Source organism: Garra rufa, chromosome 10, assembly GCF_049309525.1.
Source record: "Garra rufa chromosome 10, GarRuf1.0, whole genome shotgun sequence".
NCBI classification, from domain to species: Eukaryota; Metazoa; Chordata; class Actinopteri; order Cypriniformes; family Cyprinidae; genus Garra; species Garra rufa.
This window is the reverse complement of record NC_133370.1, coordinates 179,976-205,702: the sequence shown is the minus strand read 5'-3', so window position 1 is coordinate 205,702 and position 25,727 is coordinate 179,976. Positions and strand designations below refer to the sequence as shown.

At 39.0% G+C, this 25,727-nt stretch overlaps 1 protein-coding gene across 2 annotated transcripts; it reads right to left on the bottom strand.

Moving 5' to 3' along the window:
* sugp1 (SURP and G patch domain containing 1) lies at window positions 1-15,123 on the bottom strand. Of its 2 annotated transcripts, none has more exons than XM_073848338.1 (14): window positions 15,068-15,123; window positions 14,216-14,402; window positions 13,980-14,128; window positions 12,624-12,863; window positions 12,059-12,182; window positions 11,890-11,978; window positions 10,425-10,548; window positions 9,084-9,340; window positions 8,753-8,859; window positions 7,683-7,857; window positions 7,499-7,605; window positions 6,271-6,416; window positions 1,208-1,337; window positions 1-426 (listed from the first exon to the last, which is right to left on the bottom strand). In XM_073848338.1, exons 1-14 carry the CDS (start codon window positions 15,084-15,086, stop codon window positions 400-402), a joined length of 1,881 nt encoding a protein of 626 aa, XP_073704439.1. In that variant the 5' UTR covers window positions 15,087-15,123; the 3' UTR covers window positions 1-399. The 2 variants fall into 2 exon arrangements, with proteins under 2 accessions (XP_073704439.1, XP_073704440.1); XM_073848339.1 differs by having other exon boundaries at window positions 10,425-10,536.
* Window positions 15,124-25,727: the final 10,604 nt, after the last annotated feature.

Below are 25,727 nucleotides of genomic sequence, written 5' to 3'. Positions count from 1 at the left end.
TTTGACAGCACAGATGTTTAATTGATCTCACAGAGTCAATGACAGACGGTTGAGTTTAATCAGGACTGTGACGAGGGTTTGTCCAACTAGTCGTGAGGTCTAGTTTGTAATATCTGTGCTCCTTAACGGCTAAAACAGACATAAAATTGAGGAACTTGCACTGATGTTAATATCATATTACGCAGCTGACTATACTGTGGGCTTTTACCGTTTTAATATAATGTCATATAATAAATCAACATCTGTAAAGAAACAAACAGAAACACAAAGGGCTCGAGTCTGTGACGGCTCAGACGGGTGAAAACAACAATTCTTTGCAATAAAGCACATCATGATTCAACCTGTTATGAAGAATAAAAGAGAAAACAAAGAGTGGGTCCAGAGGAGATGCTGCTGCGTTCAGTAGTATGGCCTTCTGGGATTGTTCTGTGCGGAAACAGAAGAGAAACATGTTGAAATGACGAGCTCCTCTATTGTTGCTGATGAGATGCAGAGTGTACAAATGAGCCACAAACAAATACAGTGCCTTGCAAAAGTATTCATTCATTTTTTTCGCATTTTGTTTTGTTGCTACCTTATGTTAAACTACTTTGAATTACTTTTTTTCCCACATCAATCTACATCTCATACACCATAATAATGACAAAGCACAAAACAGGTTTGTAACAACTTGGCAAATTTATTAGAAATAAAAAACTGAAAAGATCCCGTTGCATAAGTATTCATACCCTTTTCTGGGACACTGGAAATGTATCTCAGGAGCATTCATATTGCTTCTAGATGTTCCTACACTTGGAGTGGAGTTAAACTCATTTGAATGAGTCTGATTTAGAAAGACACACACCTCTCAGAAAAGGAAGAAGCATTCTCCATAATGGAAGACGATTGGAACAACTAGGACTCTAGAAAATGTCCAAGCTGACAGAGATGGAGAGGTGAAAAGGTGAGGCAAAGAATGGCAGATAATTGCCAAATGCAGATGTGCAAAGATGCTCACATCAGATTATGGTGTATGGAGTGTAAACTGATGTGGGGAAAAACTACTTTAAAACAGTTTAACATAATGCTGCAACAAAACATGAAAAAAAAAATGAAGGGGTATGAATACTTTTGCAAGACACTGTAATACAAGACAAGCTCAGAACATCTGATTCATGGAACTGCACACTGAAATGGCTGATGGGTAATGAGTCCGTGAGAGACTCACCAGAGGGTTCGGTCTGAAGCGATACGCCAGCATCATCCTCTTACGGAAAGCATCGTACTCATCATCACTTTTAGAGAGTTCAGCAGGTCTGTCCACACCGAAACCTGCTCCGTCCACCGCCGTGGAGCCTCTGCGCGCACACACACACACACACACACACACACACACACACACACACACACACACACACACACACACACACACACACACACACACACACACACACACACACACACACACACACACACACACACACACACACACTATTAGCACTGTATTTCACTGACCCCATTTAGAGTCGACTGAGATCAGTGTCAGGTGATCGGATGATGAGCATTCAGCACTAAATACAAGTGTAGCCTGATCTGAAGCTGAAACTGCATTCAGAGGTGTCAGAAACACATGCGACTGTATCATGTTTGTAGTGTAAATGTGTTGTGAAGCACCGCCTACTCACCTGTCAATCAAACACTGTAACAAGGCTTCTGACTGTGGATGCACCGAAATGAAAATTCTTACCCGAAGCCAAACAAAATTAAACACTGGTCTGAAGGCTGATTACCAAACACGGTTTTTCCAGTTTTTCCCTCATGTATTTTGCCATTTTATTTCACCATTGCATAAATTAAATAGCCAATATTTGCTTTTTACAGTTTTGTCTTGCTTTACAAAGAAACAAATCTATTACAAAACAACAATTTAAAGATATTTGTTCAACACTGAACATTTGTAACTTTCTAGTAGACATTATAGCCCTACCAACAAACCACAATTTAATTTAAAATAAATAAGTTAGTAAAATAATATTCTTTGGCCATTTTTAAGAGCCCCTCCTTGAATCAGGCATGTGTTTTTAATCTACAAATAAATGCAGCCTTGCTGAGCAAAGGACAATGTTAGAATAAATGTATTAATAGAGCTGTTGGATTAAAGTCTTACTTTATTTTATTTGTCAGACCAACAGTAAAATGACAATAGTATCCTTTCTGAATGTAGACTTTTATTTAGTGGTAAACCCGCAAGAGGAGCTCAGTCCTAGTGTTTGCTGGCAGCAGCAGATTTGTGAATGATTGTCATCTTTGGTCTTTGAACCCTGGCTAAGGAGCTGCTGTCAGAATAAACACAATTGGTGTCTGGTGTATTAGACAACAGTTGATTGACTAATGGATGATTTCAGTCATCATACAGTAACCTTTCTCTCCTCATGAAGACATGCGATGCGCTTCTAAACAGTCTCTCGCTGTCGCTGCTCGGAATGATTTTTGCGTCTTTCTCTGACAGTTTTTAATGTTTCCACACTGAACACATGTTTGATCATTAGTGCACGCCTCTATTTGATCACTTCACCTCATTGTTCGCTATCATTTATTCAGCCTTTTCGCTTATTCAAGCTTTTTTTGCTACGTTCAGCCAAATAATTTGTTGCCGAACATTCGGTGCATCTCTAGTTCTAACTTTAAACAAAAATAAGAGGTACAGCAGAAGTTACATGCACGGGGTGTAAAAGACACTGAATATTCAATAATAATATTGATTTCATGCACTGACACCATCAGATGATAACAATACTAGAACAGAACTGATCTCAATAATCAATCTAAAATTGCTTTACGGCTAAAATTGGATGAATTTTTAATTGATGAGTTTTACAACTTTGACAGTGTTCTGGGTTCAAGAGCGTAGCACTAAATCCCTATTGTAATTGTTAGAATGGCCACAGATCAGCAATCTCCATGTAAAACTGATCGAACAGACCAAACTGTTGGTTGTAGAGACTTGAAATTCAGAGGGATGGTAGTACTCACAATGTCCCACAACGTCACCAAGCCTCGCCCCAATCGGCCTGACGGAGGCGATACAGCCATCAAAAGTATGAAATAGCTCATTACTACTAAACCGTCAATCACAGACTCAAGTGTCTTCTATCGTTGGAATCTTCAGGTGTTTTGGATTTTTTGCAGACTCGTCCAAGGCTTTTCGCCTGATCGGAACCAAACCAGTGAAGAAAGATTCTCTAGAGAGTGAGCATCAATAATTCACAAAAACAAAGTCTAACTTTCGACTCGCTGTCACAACAAATTAGGCAGGGTCACTATTAGTAAAATGCCTATAACTCCTGAACGGAATCAGATATCTTCATCAACCTCAGAATACTGATGTAAGAGCTCAATCTGAGTTTGGCCACTTGGTGGCGCTATAGGAGGGACAAAACATAAAACTGGCTATACATACATACTGCTGTGCACAGTCTTGGTCCACAGTCTCACAAGTGTCTATAAGGGCATTCGCATATCTTAAAAAAACATGGCCGCCATTGGCCAATGAAGTTTGAGCACCTATTAGACATTAATGTTAAATAAATTGGCCACTTTTGGCAATATCACATTTTTCAAGGGGGTAAACGATTGTGCATTGTGCACTTTTTATTTCCGCACATATACACGGGATATTCATATGATATGATAGAACTCCTCATTCCGGACAACTCTGCCTCTAGAAGCACTGCTGTCAATCAAATTGTTTGTTAAATTATTGAGAAGATGTAAAAACCCTACTTCTGCAAACTATTCCGAGGTTTTTCGCTCAATCTGGAAAAATGTTGCAATTTACCATTTGGGAAGCTAGAAATGGGTTGTTTAGAAAAGGGGCCTGTCCTAATTTACCCAAAATCCTAAAAAAGCCTGAAGGAAAACTCAAAACTCCACAAGACCTGGTAAGCAGTTTAGACATAGAACAAAACATAATATTTTCTAAAAAAGGCTTGCTACATAATGTCTTTTTTCAAAAAAAGTATTTGCTTAAATACCTTAAAGCGCTTGAACCCCAGTAATCCCTGCTTGCCTCAGTATTTTCCTGTTTGCTACTGTAAAGCTGCTTTGAATCACTACAGAACTATTCAAATAATAGGAATGGGAGGATAAATCGTTGCAACGCGACTCAAGAAATGATTCAGCATGGATTCTGAGTTTAGTTTTGAACAGCAGATGGCACTGCTTGCGTTAGAAACAGCCGTGCTCTGCTTGTTTCCAGATCATTACATTCACTTGAACCTAAAATAATCATTCATACAATTGGAAACAGCTGAAGTGAATTACAAGGGTGTTCACAGTGGGCTGTTTACATTAATCTGGTGTATAAAAGCATTCTGAGCCGAGGTGAAATTACAGACTCAGCCGAACACACAAGTGCTCTTCAGCATTCTTCTTCGTGAGAGTTTGAGTGTGAAGATCAAAACTAGATTAGATTAGAGCTCCATCTGCTGTTAGCATCTAAGCTCAGATCCATTCTCAATGCATTCGGAATCCATATGCAAATTGATTCATTGTTCCATTCCTAACAAATAAACGTGGCTTGACTTCAAAAGATTTATAAAACCTGACAACAGCAGCGACAGAGATGATTATTTGAGTAAAACACTGCACTAAAATGATCATAAATGACCATCAATAAAGACTCACATGATCATGGTCACTTATTTGATCAGTCATGACCAGTGTTACGTAAAAATATGACTTTTTCAAAGTAACTAGTAAAGTACTAGTTTTACTTTTTAATTGACAAGAACATATCAGAGTTACTTTCCCCCATTTATTGATTAAAAGCTCTCCTGTTTCCATGTTGAGAGAAATTGTGAGTAAGATGTTCCTTTAGTTCTGGAATAAATGTGAACCTGCATTAATTCATCTCACTCACTAAAAACAGAAACAGTGTTCTTCAAAACGAATAAAAACCTGCAATAATTAAATGTTAAATAATACAAATATCCTCTATTAGGGCTGTGATGAGATCTGGCGATATTCCGATGTGTCCCGCGAGAACGTGACGATATCATGGCAAAACATTTAGCAGTGTTTACATTAGAGCTGCATGACTAATAGTTAAAATATCTCCATCTCTGTTCAAACACCCACGCCATCTTATTCATGAATGACAACGATTCAGCTTTGAAACTGTTTCACGCTCCGCTTACCATGTGAAAGATATTGAAATCTACATTCTTACTGCTGCTGATTCAGAAAGAGCAACTTTTTAACCACATAATCATCGTTATTTCTTTGTTACAGACATTTAAATGACATAAATACTGGGATAAAAGCTTAAATTACGTAATTTTGTTTACATTTCTAATCCTTTTTTTCTTCAGAATCGTGATCTCCAGTTTATAAAAGAAAATTGTTTTTCAATTTATCCAGAATCATGCAGCATTAGTTTACATGTTTATTACTGCATATAATTCAATAAAATAGAAGTTTAATTTCATAAAGTACAAGTTCATATCAAAATACACCTACATTTTTTTGCATTTTCTGTTTTTTGTTGATTAAAATATTATTTTCCCCTATATATTTCATCATTGAGGATTTCTTTAAAAAAGTTCAATCTCGTCTCGTTCTCGTGAGATAAGTGTCTCATCACACCCCTATCCTTTATGTATTTAATCCCATTTTATGAACCGATGTCTTTGCTGCCGACCTTCGATCATCCAATTCATCCAGACTAATAAACAAAAATAACTCAAGATAATCTAACATTTGTTTATTGCTGAAGAGTTGACATTTGTTCTTCTGTGGTCTACTGTTCAGACGTCAATTTACTTTTCTCTAAACCTGAGACTTTTGGTGTGAAAAGGCTTTAACATTTGACAAAAATAGATTTTTATATTAATAACAAACAAGCAAGCCCTGCCCAGATTTAAAAAGTAACGCAAAAGTAACGTAACGCACTACTTTCCATAAAAAGCTAACCTAAGTAACGTAAACAGTTACTTTTTTAGGGAGTAACTCAATATTGTAATGCATTACTTTTAAAAGTAACTTTCCCCAACACTGATCACAGAGTACTAAAACTTTCCAGCAGATTTTAATGCATCTTCTGCCTTTTGCATCCATCTGAATGATTGTAGTGCATTGGTCATGCTTTCACATGTTTATTATATTTGTCTAATGTGATGTGGATGTGATGTGTGTGTGTGCGTGTGTGTGTGCGTGTGTGTGTGTGTGTGCGTGTGCGTGTGCGTGTGTGTGTGTCTGTGTGTGTGTGTGTGTGTGTGTGTGTGTTTTCACCTGTTGACGGGGTTCTTGATGCCCTGTCCATCTGATCCCAGACCATCTCCCTCCTTCCAGCCCATCTTCATCAGCATCTGGAAGCCGATGTTCTCCACTGTCAGCTTGAACTCCTTATACTCAGAGTAATCTGGATCTCTGCCCTCCTGCACGTCACACACAGGAAATACACACGTCACACCTTTACAATCAGGAGCTGCTTCCTGTCTCATTCTGTGTCACATTAATGCATTTTTCACTTTCATCCAGAGAGGAACAAAAGCAGTTGGTCACATTTACAGTTACAGTGCCTTGCGAAATTATTCATACCCCTTCTTTTTTTCACATTTAGTTTTGTTGCTGCCTTATGTTCAACTACATTAAATTACTTTTTTCCCACATCAATCTACACTCCCTACTCCATAATGGCAAAGCAAAAAATAGGTTTTTAACATTTGTGCAAATTTATTAAAAATAAAAAACTGAAAAGATCCCGTTGCATAAGTATTCATTCCTTTTTCTGGGACACTGTAAATGTATCTCAGGAGCATCATATTGCTTCTAGATGTTCCTACACTTGGAGTGGAGTTAAACTGTGGCAAATTCATTTGAATGAGTCTGATTTAGAAAGACACACACCTCTCAGAAAAGGTCTAACAGCTGAAAATGCAGATCAGAGCAAAAACCAAGATAACTGCCTGTAGAGCTCAGTGACAGACTTGCGTTAAGGCGATGATCTAGAGAAGAGTTCAGAAACAAATCTGCTGCATTGAAGGTTGACAGAAGCATTCTCCATAATGGAAGACGACTGGAACAACTAGGACTCTAGAAAATGTCCAAGCTGACAGAGATGGAGAGGTGAAAAGGTGAGGCAAAGAATGGCAGATAATTGCCAAATGCAGATGTGCAAAGATGCTCACATCAGACCCAAAAACACTTGAGGCTGTAAAGCTGCTTCAACTATGGACTGAGTTAAGGGGATGAATACTTATGCAATCTACTTATTTCAGTCTTTTATTTTTAATACATTTGTCAAATTTGTCTGGTTTTTGCTTTGTCATTATTATGGTGTATGGAGTGTAAACTGATGTGGAGAAAAACTCATTTAAAGCAGTTTAACATAATGCTGCAACAAAACATGAAAAAAAAAATGAAGGGGTATGAATACTTTTGCAAGGCACTGCAACTATAATGACTGTTTTCAAACAGGTTCTGTGTTTTTCAGGTCACATGACATGATCCGTCTCACCTTTAGAGCTTTAAATGTCTCCATGAATTTCTCCAGCTCATCCGGAGGCAGGAAGTCCCCGATGAAGTGCTTCCCTTTGCCCATCTCCGTCAGCTGCTCCGCCCATTCTGTGACAGACACACATAGTAAACCTCAGAAGCAGCACATCATGAATGTGTATTCAATCACTGCGGTGACCTCTGACCTCTGGTCTTCTCCATCTCCATGTGTCTCAGCCGATGTTCCCAGGTTCCGTCCTCATCCACCTCCTCGTCGCTGTCGTACTCGTGCTGGTGGTTTTTGATGGCTTTCTCCCACAACAGCTGCATGTCCTGCATCGCACGCTTGTGCTTCATGATCATGTCGTACATCTCCTGCATCTGATGCGCACACACACACACACACACACACACACACACACACACACACACACACACACACACACATTTATTTGTTGTCTTTACCTTAATTTTAGGATTACTCCACTTTCAGAATTGAGATTTCCTGGTAATGTCCTCACCCCCTTGTCATCCAAGATGTTCATGACTGTCTTTCTTCAGTCTCAAAGAAATAAAGTTTTTGGAGGAAAACATTTCAGGATTTTTCTCCATATAGTGGACTTCGTGGAGCTCAATGGATTAAAGATTAAAAAAGCTGTCTAAATGCAGCTTCAAAGGGTTGAAAGAGTATATATTAATACACTTATTAACCTCACATGCTTGTCTAGCTCTGGTCCAACAGTTTGGGTATGTGGAAAAACTCCAATCTCATTTTCTCCTCCAACTTCAAAATGGTCCTACATCGCTTTTTTCTAAAGGGCATTTGATCTTCTTTGCATGTTCACTTTGTAAACACTGGGTCGGCAGCGATGTAGGATGATTTTGAAGTTGGAGGAGAAAATGAGTTTTTCCACATACCCTAACTGTGTTGAACCAGAGCTAGACAAGATGAGCATTTGAGGTTAAAAAGTGTATAAATACAAAAATTAAGAAAATAAGTGATTGTTTCGATAGATAAGACCTTTATTCCTCGGCTGGGATCGTTTAGGGTTATTTGAAGCTGCACTTTAACCTTCAATCCGTTGAGCACCACTGAAGTCCACTGTATGGAGAATAATCATGGAATGTTCTCCTCAAAAAACTGAATTTCTTTGCGACTGAAGAAAGAAACACAAACATCTTGGAGGACATTTATGACATTTAACTTTATGGCATGTGACTGATAATGACATGATTGACAGTTTATGGGGTTTATGGGTAATGTGTGTGTTCGTACTTCCTGTTGTTCTTTGAGTTGTTTCTTCTGTTCGTCTGAGAGCTCCGTCACACCCACCAGACCAACCGGCTTCCCCTTCTTATATCCCAGACTGCTCAGCTCCTGATCTACACGCAGAACAAATGTGATCAAATAATACTTAAAAATGTGTCTGATTCTGTGAGTTTTGTGTGTGTGTGAGAGTGTGTGTGTGTGTGTGTGTGTGTGAGTGTGTGTGTGTGTGTGTGTGTGTGTGTGTGTGTGTGTGTGTGTGTGTGTGTGTGTGTGTGTGTGTGTGTGTGTGTGTGTGTGTGTGTGTGTGTGTGTGTGTGAGAGAGAGATGAGTGAGTACCCGTCAGGACAGGAGTGTTGGATGCGGCGGCTGGAGCAGCAGGGCTGGCGAGTGTCGATGAGGGCAGCTCCACTTTATCATCTTCAGCTCCCCAGCGGCTCTTCCTCTTCCTCTTGGCGGCGGAGGGAGTGTGCGTCTGCTCCTGAGAGACGGGCTGATCGGCCGTCTGAGTCTCGCCGCTGTTCTTATCCTGACGGAACTCGTCCACTTTAGCCTTATAGAAGCGATGAGCCGCGCTCTGATAGTCGTACAGGAAACTGATAAAGAACACAAACATCATCCTCTGTTTCTCAATCCCTCTCTGTTCTAGACGACGTGTGTAATCACTTTGAGTGAGTTTGAAGATCTATTTAATACAGTGCTTTGTGGCTGTTAAAGGAGTAGTTCACTTCCAGAACAAAAATGTACAGATAATGTACTCACCCCCTTGTCATCCAAGATGTCTTTCTTTCTTCAGTCGTAAAGAAATAATGTTTTTGGATGAAAACATTTCAGGAGTGTTCTCCATATAGTGGACTTCTATGGTGCCCTGAGTTTGAACTTCCAAAATGCAGTTTAAATGCAGCTTCAAAGGACTCTAAACGATCCCAGCCGAAGAAGAAGGGTCTTATCTAGCGAAAATTGACAATTTATACACTTTTTAATCCTAAATGCTCGTCTTGTCTAGCTCTGCGTTAACTCTGTGTATTCCGGTTCGAGACAGTTAGGGTATGTGGTAAAATTCTCATCTCATTTTCTCCTCCAACTTCAAAATCATCCTCCATCGCTGCAGAAGAACCGACCCAGTGTTTATGAACGTGCAAAGAAAAAGGCCTTTACAGAAAAGCAATGTAGGATTATTTTCTTTACACGTTCACTTTGTAAACACTGGGTCAGTACCTCCACAGCGATGTAGGACGATTTTGACGTTGGAGGATAAAATGAGACGGGAGTTTTTCCACATACCCTAACGGTCTTGAACCGGAATACACAGAGTACATGCAGAGCATTTGAGGTTAAAAAGTATATAAATTGTAATTTTTTTTTTTTAGAAAGTAACAGATCGTTTCGCTAGATAAGACCCTTCTCCCTCAGCTGGGATCATTTAGAGTCCTTTGAAGCTGCATTTTGGAAGTTCAATATCAATTCACCATAGAAGTCCACTATATGGAGAACATTCCTGAAACGGTTTCCTCAAAAAACTTTTTCTTTACGACTGAAGAAAGACAGACATGAACATCTTGGATGACAAGGGGGTCTGTAAATGTTTGCTCTGGAAGTGATCTTCTCCTAATCTTCATGTTTGTACAGCACAGACAGTCTGGTTTGTTTAAAGGCCGTGGTGTCAGTGGTGAGCATCACCTGAAGGCGGGATTGTCTCGGTTGTGTTGAGCAGCCATGATCTCCACCTCTGGGCCGCCGTCCGCCACGAAGCGCGCCAGTTTCTCCGCCACCTTCCTGGTGCTGTCGTCCACTGAGGAGGAGACTTTAAGCAGTCTATCAGAACCAGCAGCTCAAACTAAACAACTCCATTATGAGTGAGTGTACTGCAGCAGAGAGAGATTCAGATGGATGGGGTTTGGGAAGAGCACAGTGACGTCTGACGGACACACACTCACACAACTCACGTCTCATGTGCACACTACACCACTGAACACACGACTGCAGACGGCAAAACTGAAGAGACAATACTCAAAATTATTGAAAAATCTGTTTTTCTTAATAATCTCTAAAACCTAGTAAAGATCCCAGCACGATAAATTTACACAGCCTTATTTGTTTACCCTAGTCCTAAACTAAAATGTAAGTCTCAAATGAAAGAAACTTGCACTGACTGATCTTAAAATATATCAGTGCCTTTGTTCTGTCTCAAGATGCACACCAGTAATGTTTATTTTAAGGCATGTTTAGAAAAATTACTTTAATGTCTTAATTGAACTATGGCCTAATCCTGGCTTTAAGCTAAAACCTGTTTGTGAAACCAGGCCTATTAAATATATAAGTATTAACTATATACACAAACAAGAACAGTATGTACAACAAAACCAGTCATAAGGGTCCATGTTTTTTGGAAAACTGACTTTTAAAACTAAGCCTTCCATTGATGAATGGTTTGTTAGGAAAGGGCAATATCTGACTGAGACACAACTATTTGAAAATCTGGAATCTGAGGGTGCAACAAAATCGCCTTTAAAGTTGTCCAAATGAAGTTCTTAGCAATGCATATTACTAATCAAAAAATAAGTTTTGATATTTACGGTAGGAAATTTACAAAATATGTTCATGGAACATGATCTTTACTTAATATCCTAATGATTTTTGGCATAAAAAAATTCTATAATTTTCTGTAATCGCTACTAATATACCTGTGCTACTGAGGACTATATAAGTAGTGTGGTCCAGGGTCACATATATATTAGATATATGTCTGAACTTTATAATTTCCCTTCATAGCACTAGTAACATATTGCACTTTTGGTTTGTTGGTCAGTTTTTTTATTTTATCTCTGGTTTTCAGTGTTACAATTGTCCTTAATTGCTATTTTTCTATTCTTTTCACTCTGCTATATTTTATTCAGCTCATATATCTTGACAGTCTATTATTATATCACTACATTCAGTGGTGTATTGTGCACATGGCTGAGGGTTCAGATGGACTCTCGCTCATCACACATCAGTTCTGCTCATTTAAGAGTCCTAAATATTGTCTGATGTGATAAAGTGAATGTTTGTGAGTCTCTCTCTGTCTCTCCTTCATTTCAACCATCAGGTCAAATCCAGAAACATTTAGACCGGTTCTGCGTTAAACGTGTTTCTGAGCGCTCACCTTCGCTCTGAGCCGACGTGTCTCGTCTGATCTCAGCCACTCTCCTCCTGTAGTACAGATACTCCATACCGTTCTTCTCAAACAAGAACCTGCGCAAGAGAGAAGCAGCGCTGAAACATACAGACTCCGCAGCAAATCCTGTAGTCAAAAACTGGAAGAAAAAACTCACGAGAAGAGAGGATTGTCTTTGTAGTCCTCCATGGCCTTCTTCTCCAGCTCAGCACCTCCCTCAGCGACAAACGTGGCCATCTTGTCGACGACGAGCCGCAGGTCTCCGTCCTCTGGGGGGGAAACTTTAAGCAGGCTATGAGAACGCCGCCATAACGCTAACACTGAACACAGCGCATGTCTGTCCTGGGATCCGATAATCTGACCCACACACGGTCACACGATGAGCGGCGCGAGCGGCAGACCGACAGGAAGCGCTTATTCGTCGCCATCTTAAGGCTGAACTCGAGCCTTTCTGGTCCTGCGGGTCTGCTCCTCACACAACTCATCATGATTGATTATGGAGCGTCACAGTATCAATAACGGTCCACATCTCTCAAATGTAAAAGAGCAGCGAGAACATGTTGCTAAACGTCTCCTTCAGTGCTCTACAGAACATCATCATGATAGTGACTGAGGAGTGAACTAGTCCTTTAGTTAGTCAAGTTAACTCGACCAGAAGAAGACCGCTGCTCAACAGGCCTTTAGATGAATGTTCCCTGGTCAAAACGTGGAGAGTGTGATACCTTTGACCTCCAGATAGTGAGCGTCAATGTCCTCGTCGTCGTCTTCGTCGTCGTCGGGTGAGCTGAACACACTGGGTCTGGTCGCGGACAGCGCCGTCTTCTTGGACTGAGAGTAGTTCTTGAACTGATTGATCATGCTGCTGACGCCCAAACCCGGACGCTTGCCGATCAGAACGCTCCTCTTCTGAGCCTGAGCTCCAGCCGACGGGCTCTGAGCGCTGGGGGCGGAGCCGGCCGATCCTACAGGAAGTGACATCGGCACACGCAACGTTACGGGAGCGACACGACACTCTAGAGCAGGTCACATGGTGCATTCACATCATGACAGAAAGATGGTATTTATTTGAACACACTTGAGCATCAGCACAAAGTTCTAAAGAGTTTGGTTCACGTCAGTGAGAATTAAGAAAACATCAACACTATACAAGTTACAGCCGCCTTAAAGCACGATTATTAAAGACCCTGGAGCACAAAACCAGTCTCGATTTTATCGATTTCATGCCTAACAATCATTAGGATATTAAAGATCATGTTCCATGAACATATTTTGTAAATTTCCTACCGTAAATATATCAAAACTTCATTTTTGAATAGTAATATGCATTGCTAAGAACTTCATTCGGACAACTTTAAAGGCGATTTTCTCATTATTTCGATGTTTTGCACCCTCAAAAACCTTTTCAAATAGTTGTATCTCAGCCAAATATTGTCCCATCCTAACAAACCATACATTAATGGAAAGCTTATTTAAAATTATTATTATTTTTTTAATTATCCCTTATGACTAGTTTTGTGGTCCAGGGTCACATACGAGATGAAAAATATAGCAGATTTTTTTTTTTCAATCTTAAATAACATCTACAGCATTTACGAACAATTGCAACACTGCAAAATATAGATAAAAAAACAAAACAAAGAAAAAACAGCAAAACACAAAATATGTTACTTATAGTGCCATGGAGGAAAAATTATAAATGTTCGAACATACGTATAATATTTCACTTTTCATTTAAGCAGAAGTAGAAGCGCTCATGTTACAGTGACACAAGCCAGGGGTGTTATGAGATTAATGTTTTAAAATACTATTTTGAATACTGAAGCATAAAACAATGATTTAAACATGAAACTAAAGTGCCAGTAGGTGACAGTCACTGTCTTAACAAGAGAGTCATTCGCTCAAATGATTCGTTCAGTGTTGTCTGTATAAATGTGTGGATCAGAGGTGCACTATATTTCTGTTGTGACCTTTTTTCATTGGTGAAAAACCTGTGCTATTTCTAAACTGTATCATATAGAATTGACTGTGTGATCCAGGAATATCTGTGATGTGTGACAGAGAGAAACAAAGCGTCTCACCTTCATCAGAGCTGGATTTCTCTCGCTGCATCTTCAGGAACTGCTGCAGGAAACTGCCGTCATTCACAAACTTATTTGATGAGGAGGATGATGATGATGATGACGATGATGAAGATGATGATGATGGAGATGCCTGTGAGGGAGGAGAACTGACACACACACACACAGAGAGAGACAGTGTCAAACACACATAGATCACATGTTCAGCTGTAGTGATGATCAGAGCCGTGCGTCACCTGCTGGTTTTGTTCTGGTCCAGGTTCTGGTTCTGGTTCTGGTTCTGGTTCTGGATGGGCTTCTGTCTCTGCAGAGCTTGTTCTTTCAGTCTGGCCTCGATCTCTCTCTTCTTCTGAGCGATCAGTTCCTCCTGTCGCATGATCACGTTCATCTTACTCTTCTGATGAGTCTTCCAGCCGCCACGACCTCAAACACAAACACACATATATTAGACTAATCATATTTGATCTCCTAACCCTAAACTAACACTAGATGTAAACACAAACATGATTTGGCTGATTTATGAGCATTCATAACTAGCGATGACACATTATTGTTGACAAAACGTCAACAATATAAATTTCAAAGTAACATTTATCAAAAAATGAAGCCTAATTTAGTCACTTCATTTTATGACAACTTGAGAACTGAGAAATGTGATTTGTATGTATTTCTTGAGATTTATGCTCATGTTTATATCAAAAATTGGAAAATTCAGTTTCAGTTTTAATTTAGTTCAGCTTTATTGACATGATGACCACTGGAGAACAGTACAAAATCGATCTATTTTAAGACTACCATTTAAAGTAAATACAGTGAAATATCAGAATTATTCACCGTGAAATAGAGAATATAAATCGGCTCTGATATCGTGTTCTAAAAGCCACACACTTGGATTAAAATACAACATTACTGAAGTGTTTTTATGGTTTGAGAGGTTTAGCACCGAAGCGGCTAATCGATCAAAACAACCTAAACAAACATGATCTCAACAAACAGAGTCAAAGAACGACTCACAGACACACAAACAAACGCACACATGCGAGAGAATACCGTGTTTGTGATCATATTTTAATGTGTGTAAGCTTTACCTGCATCGTTAGACTCCATTGCGCTGAATGTTGTGAAGCAGCCGCTTCTTCTGCAGTTTGACTCGCGGATGGAGAACTAAACCGCAGCGCTCATATCGCCCTCTACCGGCCACCCGCTGCACATCAACACTGCACTGCACTACACTTGCTGTTTATCTTCACCGGTGTTTTGGAAAGTTACCTTTAAAGTAATGCAATACAATATTGAGTTACTTTCAACAAAGTAACTAATTACGTTACTTAGTTACTTTTTATGGAAAGTAATGCGTTACGTTACTTTTGCATTACTTTTTAAATCTGGGCAGGGCTTGCTTGTTTGTTTTTAATATAAAAAGTTATATTTTTGTCAAATATAAAAGCCTTTTTACACCAAAAGCCTCAGGCTTAGAGAAAAGTAAACTGACGTCTGTACAGTAGACCGCAGAAGAACAAATGACAACTCTTCAGCAAAAAACAAATGTTATGCTGATGATACACGGGGCAACTTTTTGAGCAATTTTATTGGGCAACTTTTTTTTGCAATATTGTTTGTGCACTTTCCCATTGAAAATGGGTAACAGATTTCTATCTGGATAATTTAGATCAATTGTGGGCCCTGTATCTCACCTGGTTGCCCATTGACGGCAACATTGCTCAAAAAGTTGCCCAGTGTATCATCAGCCTTAGCTTATCTTGAGTAATTTGTGTTTATTAGTATGGATGAATTGGATCATCGAAGGTCGGCAGCAAAGACATCGGTTCATAAAATGGGATTAAATACATAAAGGATATTTGTATTATTTAACATTTAATTATTGCAGGTTTGCGTGGAATTTCAGTGTTTTTATTCATTTTGAAGAACACTGGATCTGTTTTTTAGTGAGTGAGATGAATTAATGCATGTTCACATTTATTCTAGAACCAAAGGAACATCTTACTCTCAATTTCTCTCAACATGAGGACAGGAGAGCTTTTAATCAATAAATGAGGGAAAAGTAACTGGCGTTTCTTATTTGATAAAGTAACTCAGATATTTTCTTGTCAATTAAAAAGTAATGTGTTACTTTTCCAGTTCATTGGAAAAAGTAATATTATAAAGTAACTTGTGTTACTTGTAATGCGTTACCCCCAACCCTGCATATATATAGCATATATATGTAACAGAAACAGCATGTCATTGTTTGTAATCACTATATTTCTATATTAGAACTATCACTATAATCACTGCAAGAATGTTAATGAGATGGAAGATGCAGGATAAATATCCATCAGTTTCCAGCAACAGGATTTCAATGCATGTTCATGTGAAACTTCACATTTAGACTCTTGAGACAGCAGAACGTATTCAGTGTCAGAAATATACTTTATTGGTCTGAAAATAAATATTCATAATAATAATTATTAGAACAAATACAATGAATAAAAACATTAGTATTATATAATAATAAAAACACTATAAACATCTCAGATCTAATAGTGTAATCAAAGCAAGACAAGAAATACTTGAAGACAGATCAGAAACACCAGCGTTTATAATCTGAATATTGACCTCAGAGCGTCTGATGTTAGTTTGATAGTGGAGGATGAAGTGTGTGAATAATTCTGCCCTCCAAAGGCAAAGTGCAGTAACTACGCCAACACTGAAACTGAGAAGAATGCCTTTAAATGCCTGGCTTGCTTAGATGGCTTGATTGATGAACTGCCTTTAACTGAAAATTGATTATTTACAATAATGCGTTACTTACACACTATTGTTCTGTTTAAACACTGTGCAGTTGCTTTGACACAATCTGTATTGTTTAAAGCGCTATATAAATAAAGGTGACTTGACTCGAGTTAAAGTTTTTAAACCAGCTAATCAAACATGTTGACACTCTTGTTACTCTGAAACAGGACACAGTTGAACCAGGAGACTTTGCCACAAGACAAAACAAGTCCATTTTAAGCCTTAACTCAATTTTGACCAAGTGTGTAGTTACTGCGCTCTGCCTTTGGAGGGCAGAATTGATCAGTGAGGTCAGAATAAGCTGCAGCTTCTCCAGGATTCACACCGTTTCCATCTGACCGGCATTAATGGATGTGTGTTTGTCAAAATCAGACTCTGTGCGTCTCTGAAACTCAATCTGAACCATTAAACACAGATTCTTCTCACTGATCTCCAGGACTCGCGCTGTTCTTATGTTTCCTGGTTCCTGAGGAAGAAGAAACTGATTTAGTGCAGGAGAAACAGCAATCACACACATGAAGAACACTGTAGAAAGTCAAATTTGTCTCTGAAAATCAGCGTTTACTTGCATTACTGACACTATTTTTCTATTTAAAGGAGTAGTTCACTTCCAGAACAAAAATGTAGAGATAATGTACTCACCCCCTTGTCATCCAAGATGTTTGTGTCTTTCTTTCTTCAGTCGTAAAGAAATAATTTTTGATGAAAACATTTCAGGAATGTTCTCCATATAGTGGACTTCTATGGTGCCCTGAGTTTGAACTTCCAAAATGCAGCTTCAAAGGACTCTAAACGATCCCAGCCGAGGAAGAAGAGTCTAATCTAGTGAAACGATTGGATATTTTCTAAACAAATTGACAATTTATATACTTTTTAACCTCAAATGCTGGTCTTGTCTTGTCTCTGTGATGTACATCCAGGTCAATACAGTTAGGGTATGTCCAAAAACTACCATCTCAATTTTGTATTCAACTTCAAAATCGCCCTACATCGCTGTTTTACCTTTATTTTGTAAAGGCCGTTTGATCTTCTTTGTATGTTCACTTTGTAAACACTGGGTCTGTTCTTCTGCAGCGATGGAGGATGATTTTGAAGTTGGAGAAGAAAATGAGATGAGAGTTTTTAGACGTACCCTAACTGTCTAGAACTGGAATACACAGGGTTAACGCAGAGCTAGACAAGATGCGCATTTGAGGTTAAAAAATGTATAAATGGTCAATTTGTTTTGAAAATAACCGATTGTTTTGCTAGATAAGACTCTTCTTTCTTGGCATGAGATCGTTTAGAGCCGTTTGAAGCTGCATTTTGGAAGTTCAAACTCGGGGCACCATAGAAGTCCACTATATGGAGATGATTCCTGAAATGTTTTCCTCAAAAAAAAAATTCTTTACAACTGAAGAAAGAAAGACATGAACATCTTGGATGACATTATTTGTAACTTTTTGTTCTGGAAGTGAACTAATCTTTTAATACTGTAAAGCTGCTTTGACACAATCTGTATTGTTAAAAGCGCTATTTAAATAAATGTGACTTGACTTGTCTCTAGCCAATTGTGAAGTCAAATCTTTATTTCTGAAGCACTTTAAACAAAAGATTGTTTAAAAGCTGCTTCATATTAATAAAACATGAACATTGAAACATGAAATTCTACATCAAATCCAAATCTGTTTCCTGTTCAGTGTTGATGTTGCAAATGTATCCATTATGTAACACATTTATTGTCTTTAGAAAGGAAGAACACTCCCAAACCCACTGATAACAGCAGTAGTTGAGTTATTCTTGTAAATGTAACATTGATGTGTTCTGATCAAAACACACTCAGACGTGTGGAGGCGGAGTTACGTTACACCGGCCAATCAGAGCGCAGTATTCTGCAGCTCAATCAGGTTCATCTGAACAGATAACAGCAGAAAGCGTCTCTCGTATGTCATCAATTCAACCAGTTCTGGCGGTTTGTGTGATTTTATGTGTTCTAGAATGTTTGCTGTTACATTTCTAAGAACAGAAGTAAAAGCAAGGAAATGATTTTTGAATGAATTTGATTTAGGTCGCGACTTCAAATCACGCATCGCACACCATTTGATTTGAATCATTCGATTCACTAATGATTCACAAACCCGCTCCGATTGAAATCAAATGATTTGCGATACACAATCCGATCGGAGCCTTCAGAATCATTTTGCGACGCAGTGGTTTACTAATTTAGAGTTTACAAAAGCTGTTTCACCCATCACTACATGCTTTTTACAAAACAAATTTTTACAAGTGACGTCGAAATGTCTCTTTAGGTTGGACTGAGAAAGCTAACCTACTGATCTGCTACTTAAGCTTTTATTATTATCTTCTCAGACTACATTTCTGAACACTACTCCTCCCAGAGCTTTCAAGCTAGAACCACTAAACTCAGCCCAGCTCTTCAGACTGATCTCACTTAAGGCTGGAATACACTACACGACTTTAAAAATCTCCTGAACAGATTATTTAAACAATAGGCACCATACACTTACTGACTTTGTAAACAGTGAGAGAGGAAAACTGTCCGTCATACACTACACAACACTAGCAGACTAGTTCCGATCACAACAAACTCAGGCAGAAACATGCACCTTGTTGCTAGAAAACGCATAACAAATAAAACAGCATGCGTTCTAAAATCAGCTGAAAATATCAAACATGTTTGATATCCTCTGACTGGATGGAATCAAAGTCTGAAGCTAAAAAATCAGAGTCTGTGACCATCATACACTACACCATTTTCTATGGAATCTGTCGACTCAAATCTGCAGACTCTCTCTGACTTTCAGCAACTAGCCTCAACTTCTCCAGACTGGAAAATCTGTGGTAAATCGGGGCAAAAATCACATAGTGTATTCCAGGCTATCTTTTCAGACTGATTCGACTTATAGTTTGACCAAACACCTTCAGTGTAACTTTTATTCAATAAAATAATTGTAATATATAGTTAAGTTCTATTTAGTTAATATTTTGAGGAGTTTTTTATACTAAATAATATGTGCAATAATGATCCTGACCATTTAAAAGATAACAATTCCTAATATAGTATATATATATTACAGTTAGTGTGATATTTAAGGTTAAATACATTTGAATGTGTATTTGGACACGATCAAACACTCTCTTCGATTTAACGATTCAATGTTAAATAAAAAATAGTAATGTACTCGTGTTATTTTATGATATTCAAATGTACAACATAAGTGAATATTATAAAAGGCAAGCAAATATGGCATTTAACATCATAGAAAAGATGAAAATAGTGTTTAAAAAAAACACAAGGCAACCTTGCATTCAGCATGTATTTTTATCGTATTTCTTGAATCTGAAACTCTGAATTCAACCTCCTACAGGGAGAGAAAGATTGCAGAAAGACTAAAAACGTACAAATATGACATCTAGTATCTGGTTATGGTCGCTATTTCGGTGTTTCTCACGTTATCTAACTGCAATTACAGTATAACTGTTTATTATCTAACGATAAACATTAACTATAACACACTTCATTAAACACCACTACTGGACAGTTTTTCGAGAGGTCAACTGATGTGTTCAAATGTAAATAAATGCAGTAATTTCTTCAATTTACCAGCGACTGTGCTTGAGAAGTGCTGAAATGAATGGGCTTCAGTGCTGGAATGATTGGTTGTTTGGAACTATTGTCCGCTCCATCACACGCTTTACTTCCGCATTCCTCAGTTCCTATGGAAGCCTATGGGAGTGTCTCAACTCTGTTTCTCAACGGCTCTGGCCAAGCCTAGCAACTACAATCATGCTAGTAACTCGATAATCATAATAATCATGCTGCATCATCTGTTCGTCTTCAGGCATGTTTACATGACGCTGTGAGAACTGCTACTTGCTTAGCTCGATTGTTTTCTGACATGAACTAAAATAAGCAAAGAAGGTATGATGTTTTTTTGAATTGTGTGAATTTTGAATCAAAAGATATGTGCTTTCTGATCAAATGAAACAGTTATTTCAGAGATACATTGTCTTTCAATCATTCAAGTGCTTTTCCAGCACCTCTTCAGGACTGTTGCTATTTTCAAAGGTTTTCCAGGCCTTAAATTTCAAAGTCAAATTCAAGCACTTCAAGCACTTTAAGCACCCTGAGCTTCACGATTCACTGGCCTTCAAACGCTCTGCACTTTCATTCACTTTTCACTCGCTCTCTGAACAAACAGCAATCTCAGGATTCACTAAAGCAAGAGTTTAACTGATGCACAGAGAGACAGCGTTCAGTTCACTCAGTTTATCTTAACTGCACATGAAAATGGCTACAATCAGAAACTCCAACTCTATATTGTGACCAACATTCTTATTCAACTTTTTTTTTAAATCTACAGGTGGGAAAATAAATTGTTTAAGATTTCATAAATGTTAGAATTAGGGTTAATATCACATATGTATGCTGCCCTCAAAAAGTGCAGTAACTACACATTTGGTCAAAATTGAGTTAAGGCTTAAAATGGACTTTGTGACAACTGTTTTGTCTCGTGGCAAAGTCTCCTGGTTCAATTTTGTCCCGTTTTAGAGAAACGAGAGTGTTTGACTAGCTGTCAAAAAACCTTAAAGGCATTTTTCTCGGTTCGAGTGTTCGCGTAGTTACTGCACTTTGCCTTTGGAGGGCAGTACGGATGAATACGTAACCAAACGATTTTTGAGTTCTGTTGTTTTTGCATGTTTTTTTTTTCCACAAAGACTCCTAATCTTGAAGAACCTGATCTTTCTGACTACCTTTAACAGCCATTTTCAACTTCAGCCAATTTAATTCATTTTATCTGTACAAAATCAGTCTGTTCTGCTTCTTGATGTTGTAAACTGGTATTTGTTTACAGATTATTTTAATATCATCATAATCATAAACACACTGGTTTGCTGCTCAGGTGGTTTTAGTGTTGTTTTTCTTCTAATTATTTGCCTACAGTGTCTAATGAAGCATAAGTCACAAAACAGCGTACTCCTGCTGGAAAATAATCATCAGAGCAGAACTCGCTCCAGATCCGCTCCGGGTTTTACATTCACTAGTGATTGGCGAACGACTGACCAATCAGATTACAGGACTGGAACTCACTCCTGTATGATTTAGATTAATGTGAGGCCATTATTGAGATGATGAATGTGTGTGAACTCACTCTTTCGGCATTGTGAACTCCGGCATCGATCCCAGAATGCTCAGCTGCTGCTCCAGCGCCACGATCCGCAAACCGATGTAACCAGACGACAACAGAAGAAGAATCACACTACACACAAACACAACCAGAAAACAACACTTTAGTTTTATTACTAAAATCATTATGATATTAAATAAAGATCATGTTCCATAAAGATATTTTGTACATTTCCTACCGTAAATATATCAAAAGTTAATTTCTGATTAGTGACATGCATTGCTAAGAACTTCATTGGACAACTTTAAAGACAATTTTCTCAATATTTTAATTTTTTTTTTGAACCATCAGATTTTTAAATGGTTGTATCTCAGCCAATTATTGTCTTAATCCTAACAGACCATACATCAATTAATTTATTTAGCTTTCAGATGATGTATAAATTAAAAACTGACCCTCATGACTGGTGTTGTGGTCCAGGGTCACATTTCTGAGCTCTAATCACAGTCACATGATGCTCAAATATGTGGTCAGATCGGATTCTGATTTATCAAACCTCAGCATGACTAGAGGACAGACTAAAGCTGGTTATAGAATAGAGAAGTGTGTGCTGCGATGACGATGTTGTGTTCAGGTCTATCTGTGTGACCATCAGCCTCCAGTGCCATGAACATCAGATTATAACATTCACTTTCCTGATCGACCGCATTCCAGACGCGTCTCACTGAGATCTCACAGACTCACATCTGTACACTTGCTTTAAAAGGAAACCTCAGCTAAAAATGAACATCATCTGTAAATACGCTCATCCAAGATTAGGGTGTGTTTGTTTCTTCATCAGATTCCATCACTGTCTCACCAATGGATCCTCTGCAGTGAATGGGTGCCGTCAGAATGAGAGTCCAAACAGCTGATAAAAACATCACAATAATCCACACCACTCCTGAAGATGTTTTTAACTAAAATACGAGTCTATAATCCACAATAACGCTTCCTCCAGTGAAAAAGTGGTCCGGTCTGAATCTGGAGAGAAATCTGCACAGATCAAGCGGTGTTTACAAGCCAAAACAGCTCTAAACAAATATGTGGCTGGATTTTGGTGTCAGAGACAACAGGAGATGGACTTTTTTCACTGGAGGAAGCATTATTATGAATTATGGACTCATATTTTAGTTCAAAACCACTTAATGATAGATTTGTTTAAGCTTTTGTCTTCTCCAGATGTTAACTGATGGACTGGAGTGGTGTGGATTACTTTTATCAGCTGTTTGGACTCTCATTCTGACGGCACCCATTCACTGCAGAGGATCCATTGGAGAGACAGTGATGGAATCACACATTTATACAAACCTGATGAAGAAACAAACTGATTTTTGACTGAACTCTTCCTCTTAACAGGATTCTCTGAACATCGGTGTGTTTGCGATCGTCTGAAACTCATTAAACGTCTGATATTTGCTCAAGCGCCGCATCTTCAATTCACTTTACTTCATTTTTCAAGCCCCTGAAGGATGTGCAGCTCAAACGGCAAACGGCTGCAATTCATTATGTATTTTACTAATGTCATTTGCTTTCGTCTCACAGTCACTTTAATGTTCTGAGATTGAGTTTTGAAGCCGAACAGGATCGTGTGTGGAAACACATCAAACTTCATCCACAGCAGAACCGAGAGTTCTGGCCTTTGATCGCTTTATTTCATTCTGTTTGAACGTTTTAGCAGGAAGAGCGCTGAAAGAACCGTGCGAGAGAAGAGGTTCGGAGGTCATTCTGAGTCTGTGAATGTGTCTGAATGTCTCATACTCACAGGATCACATAGAAGAGCAGCAGTTTGTTCAGGCGCCGCGTGTCATTGGACGACAGGACGGAGCTGACCTTCTCTGTTACCGTGGTTACCCAGGAGACCGCTAGATCACAGAACACGTGAACGTCAGGAAACACGCAAAAAACACTGGAGCACAGAATCAAACTCACACACACACACACACACACACACACACACACACACACACACACACACACACACACACACACTCTCACACACACACACACACACACACACACACACACACACACTCTCACACACACACACACACACACACACACACACACACACACACACACACACACACACACACACACACAGATAGACACACACACACACACACACACACACACACACACACACACACACACACACACACACACACACACACACACACACACACACACACACACACACACTCTCACACACACACACACACACACACACACACACACACACACTCACACACACACACACACACACACACACACACACACACACACACACACACACACACACACACACACACACACACACACTCTCTCACACACACACACACACACACACACACACACACACACACACACACACACACACACACACACACACACACACTCTCACACACACTCACACACACACACACACACACACACACACACACACACTTCACACACACACTCACACACACACACACACACACACACACACACACACACACACACACACTCACACACACACACACACACACACACACACACACACACACACACACACACACACACACACACACACACACACACACACACACACACACACACACACACTCACACTCTCACACACACACACACACACACACACACACACACACACACACACTCTCACACTCTCACACACACACACACACACACACACACACACACACACACACACACACACACACTCTCACACACACACACACACACACACACACACACACACACACACACACACACACACACACACACACACACACACACACACACTCTCACACACACACACACACACACACACACACACACACACACACTCACACACACACACACACACACACACACACACACACACACACACACACACACACACACACACACACACACACACACACACACACACACACAACACACACACACACACACACACACACACACACACACACACACACACACACACACATTCAATCACAGCTAACGCAGATCAGTCTCAGAGTGTTCTAGAAAGATATGAACAAACACTATTCTAACAAAAATAAATGAAGGTTACCAAAGTTATCTGGTCTTTTTATAAAAATTTGCACAAAAGCATATTTACATCATTCATGGAACATTATTTCTTGAAGGATTACTCCACTTCCAAAATAAAAATGTTTTCTTTCTTCAGTCATAAAGAAATCACGTTTTTTGAGGAAAACATTCCAGGACTTTTTCTCCATATAGTGGACTTCTATGGTGCTCAACGGATTGAAGGTTAAAAATGCAGCTTTACAGGACTCTAAACGATCCCAGCTGAACAATACGGGTCTCATCTAGTAAAACGATCATCTGTTTTCTTTAAAAAATTAAATATTTATACACTTTGCAATGCGCACTCACTGTGCACTTCAGTTCAAGACAGTTAGGGTATGTGGAAAAACTCTCATCTCATTTTCTCCTCCAGCTTCAAAATCGCTGTTTTACACTTTTTGTAAAGAGTGTTTGATCTTCTTTGCACGTTCACTTTGTAAACACTGGGTCGGTACTTCTGCAGCGATGGAGGACCATTCTGAAGTTGGAGGAGTTTTTAGACATTCCCTAACTGTCTTGAACCGGAATACACAGAGTACACAGATGACAAGATGAGCATTTGAGGTTAAAAAGTATTTAAACTGTCATTTTTTTTTAGAAAATGACCAATCAGTTTGCTAGATAAGAGCCTTATTCCTCTGCTAAGAGCATTTAGAGTCCTTTGAAGCTGCACTGAGCACCATTG

Bases quoted from the DNA above. Each gene is read 5' to 3' on its own strand.
- sugp1 (XM_073848338.1), bottom strand. The intron at 14,129-14,215 runs GTGACGCACGGC...TGTGTGTGTCAG, and splicing joins GACCAGAACAAAACCAGCAG to TTCTCCTCCCTCACAGGCAT. The intron at 9,341-10,424 runs GTGATGCTCACC...GTTCTTTATCAG, and splicing joins CGAGACAATCCCGCCTTCAG to TTTCCTGTACGACTATCAGA.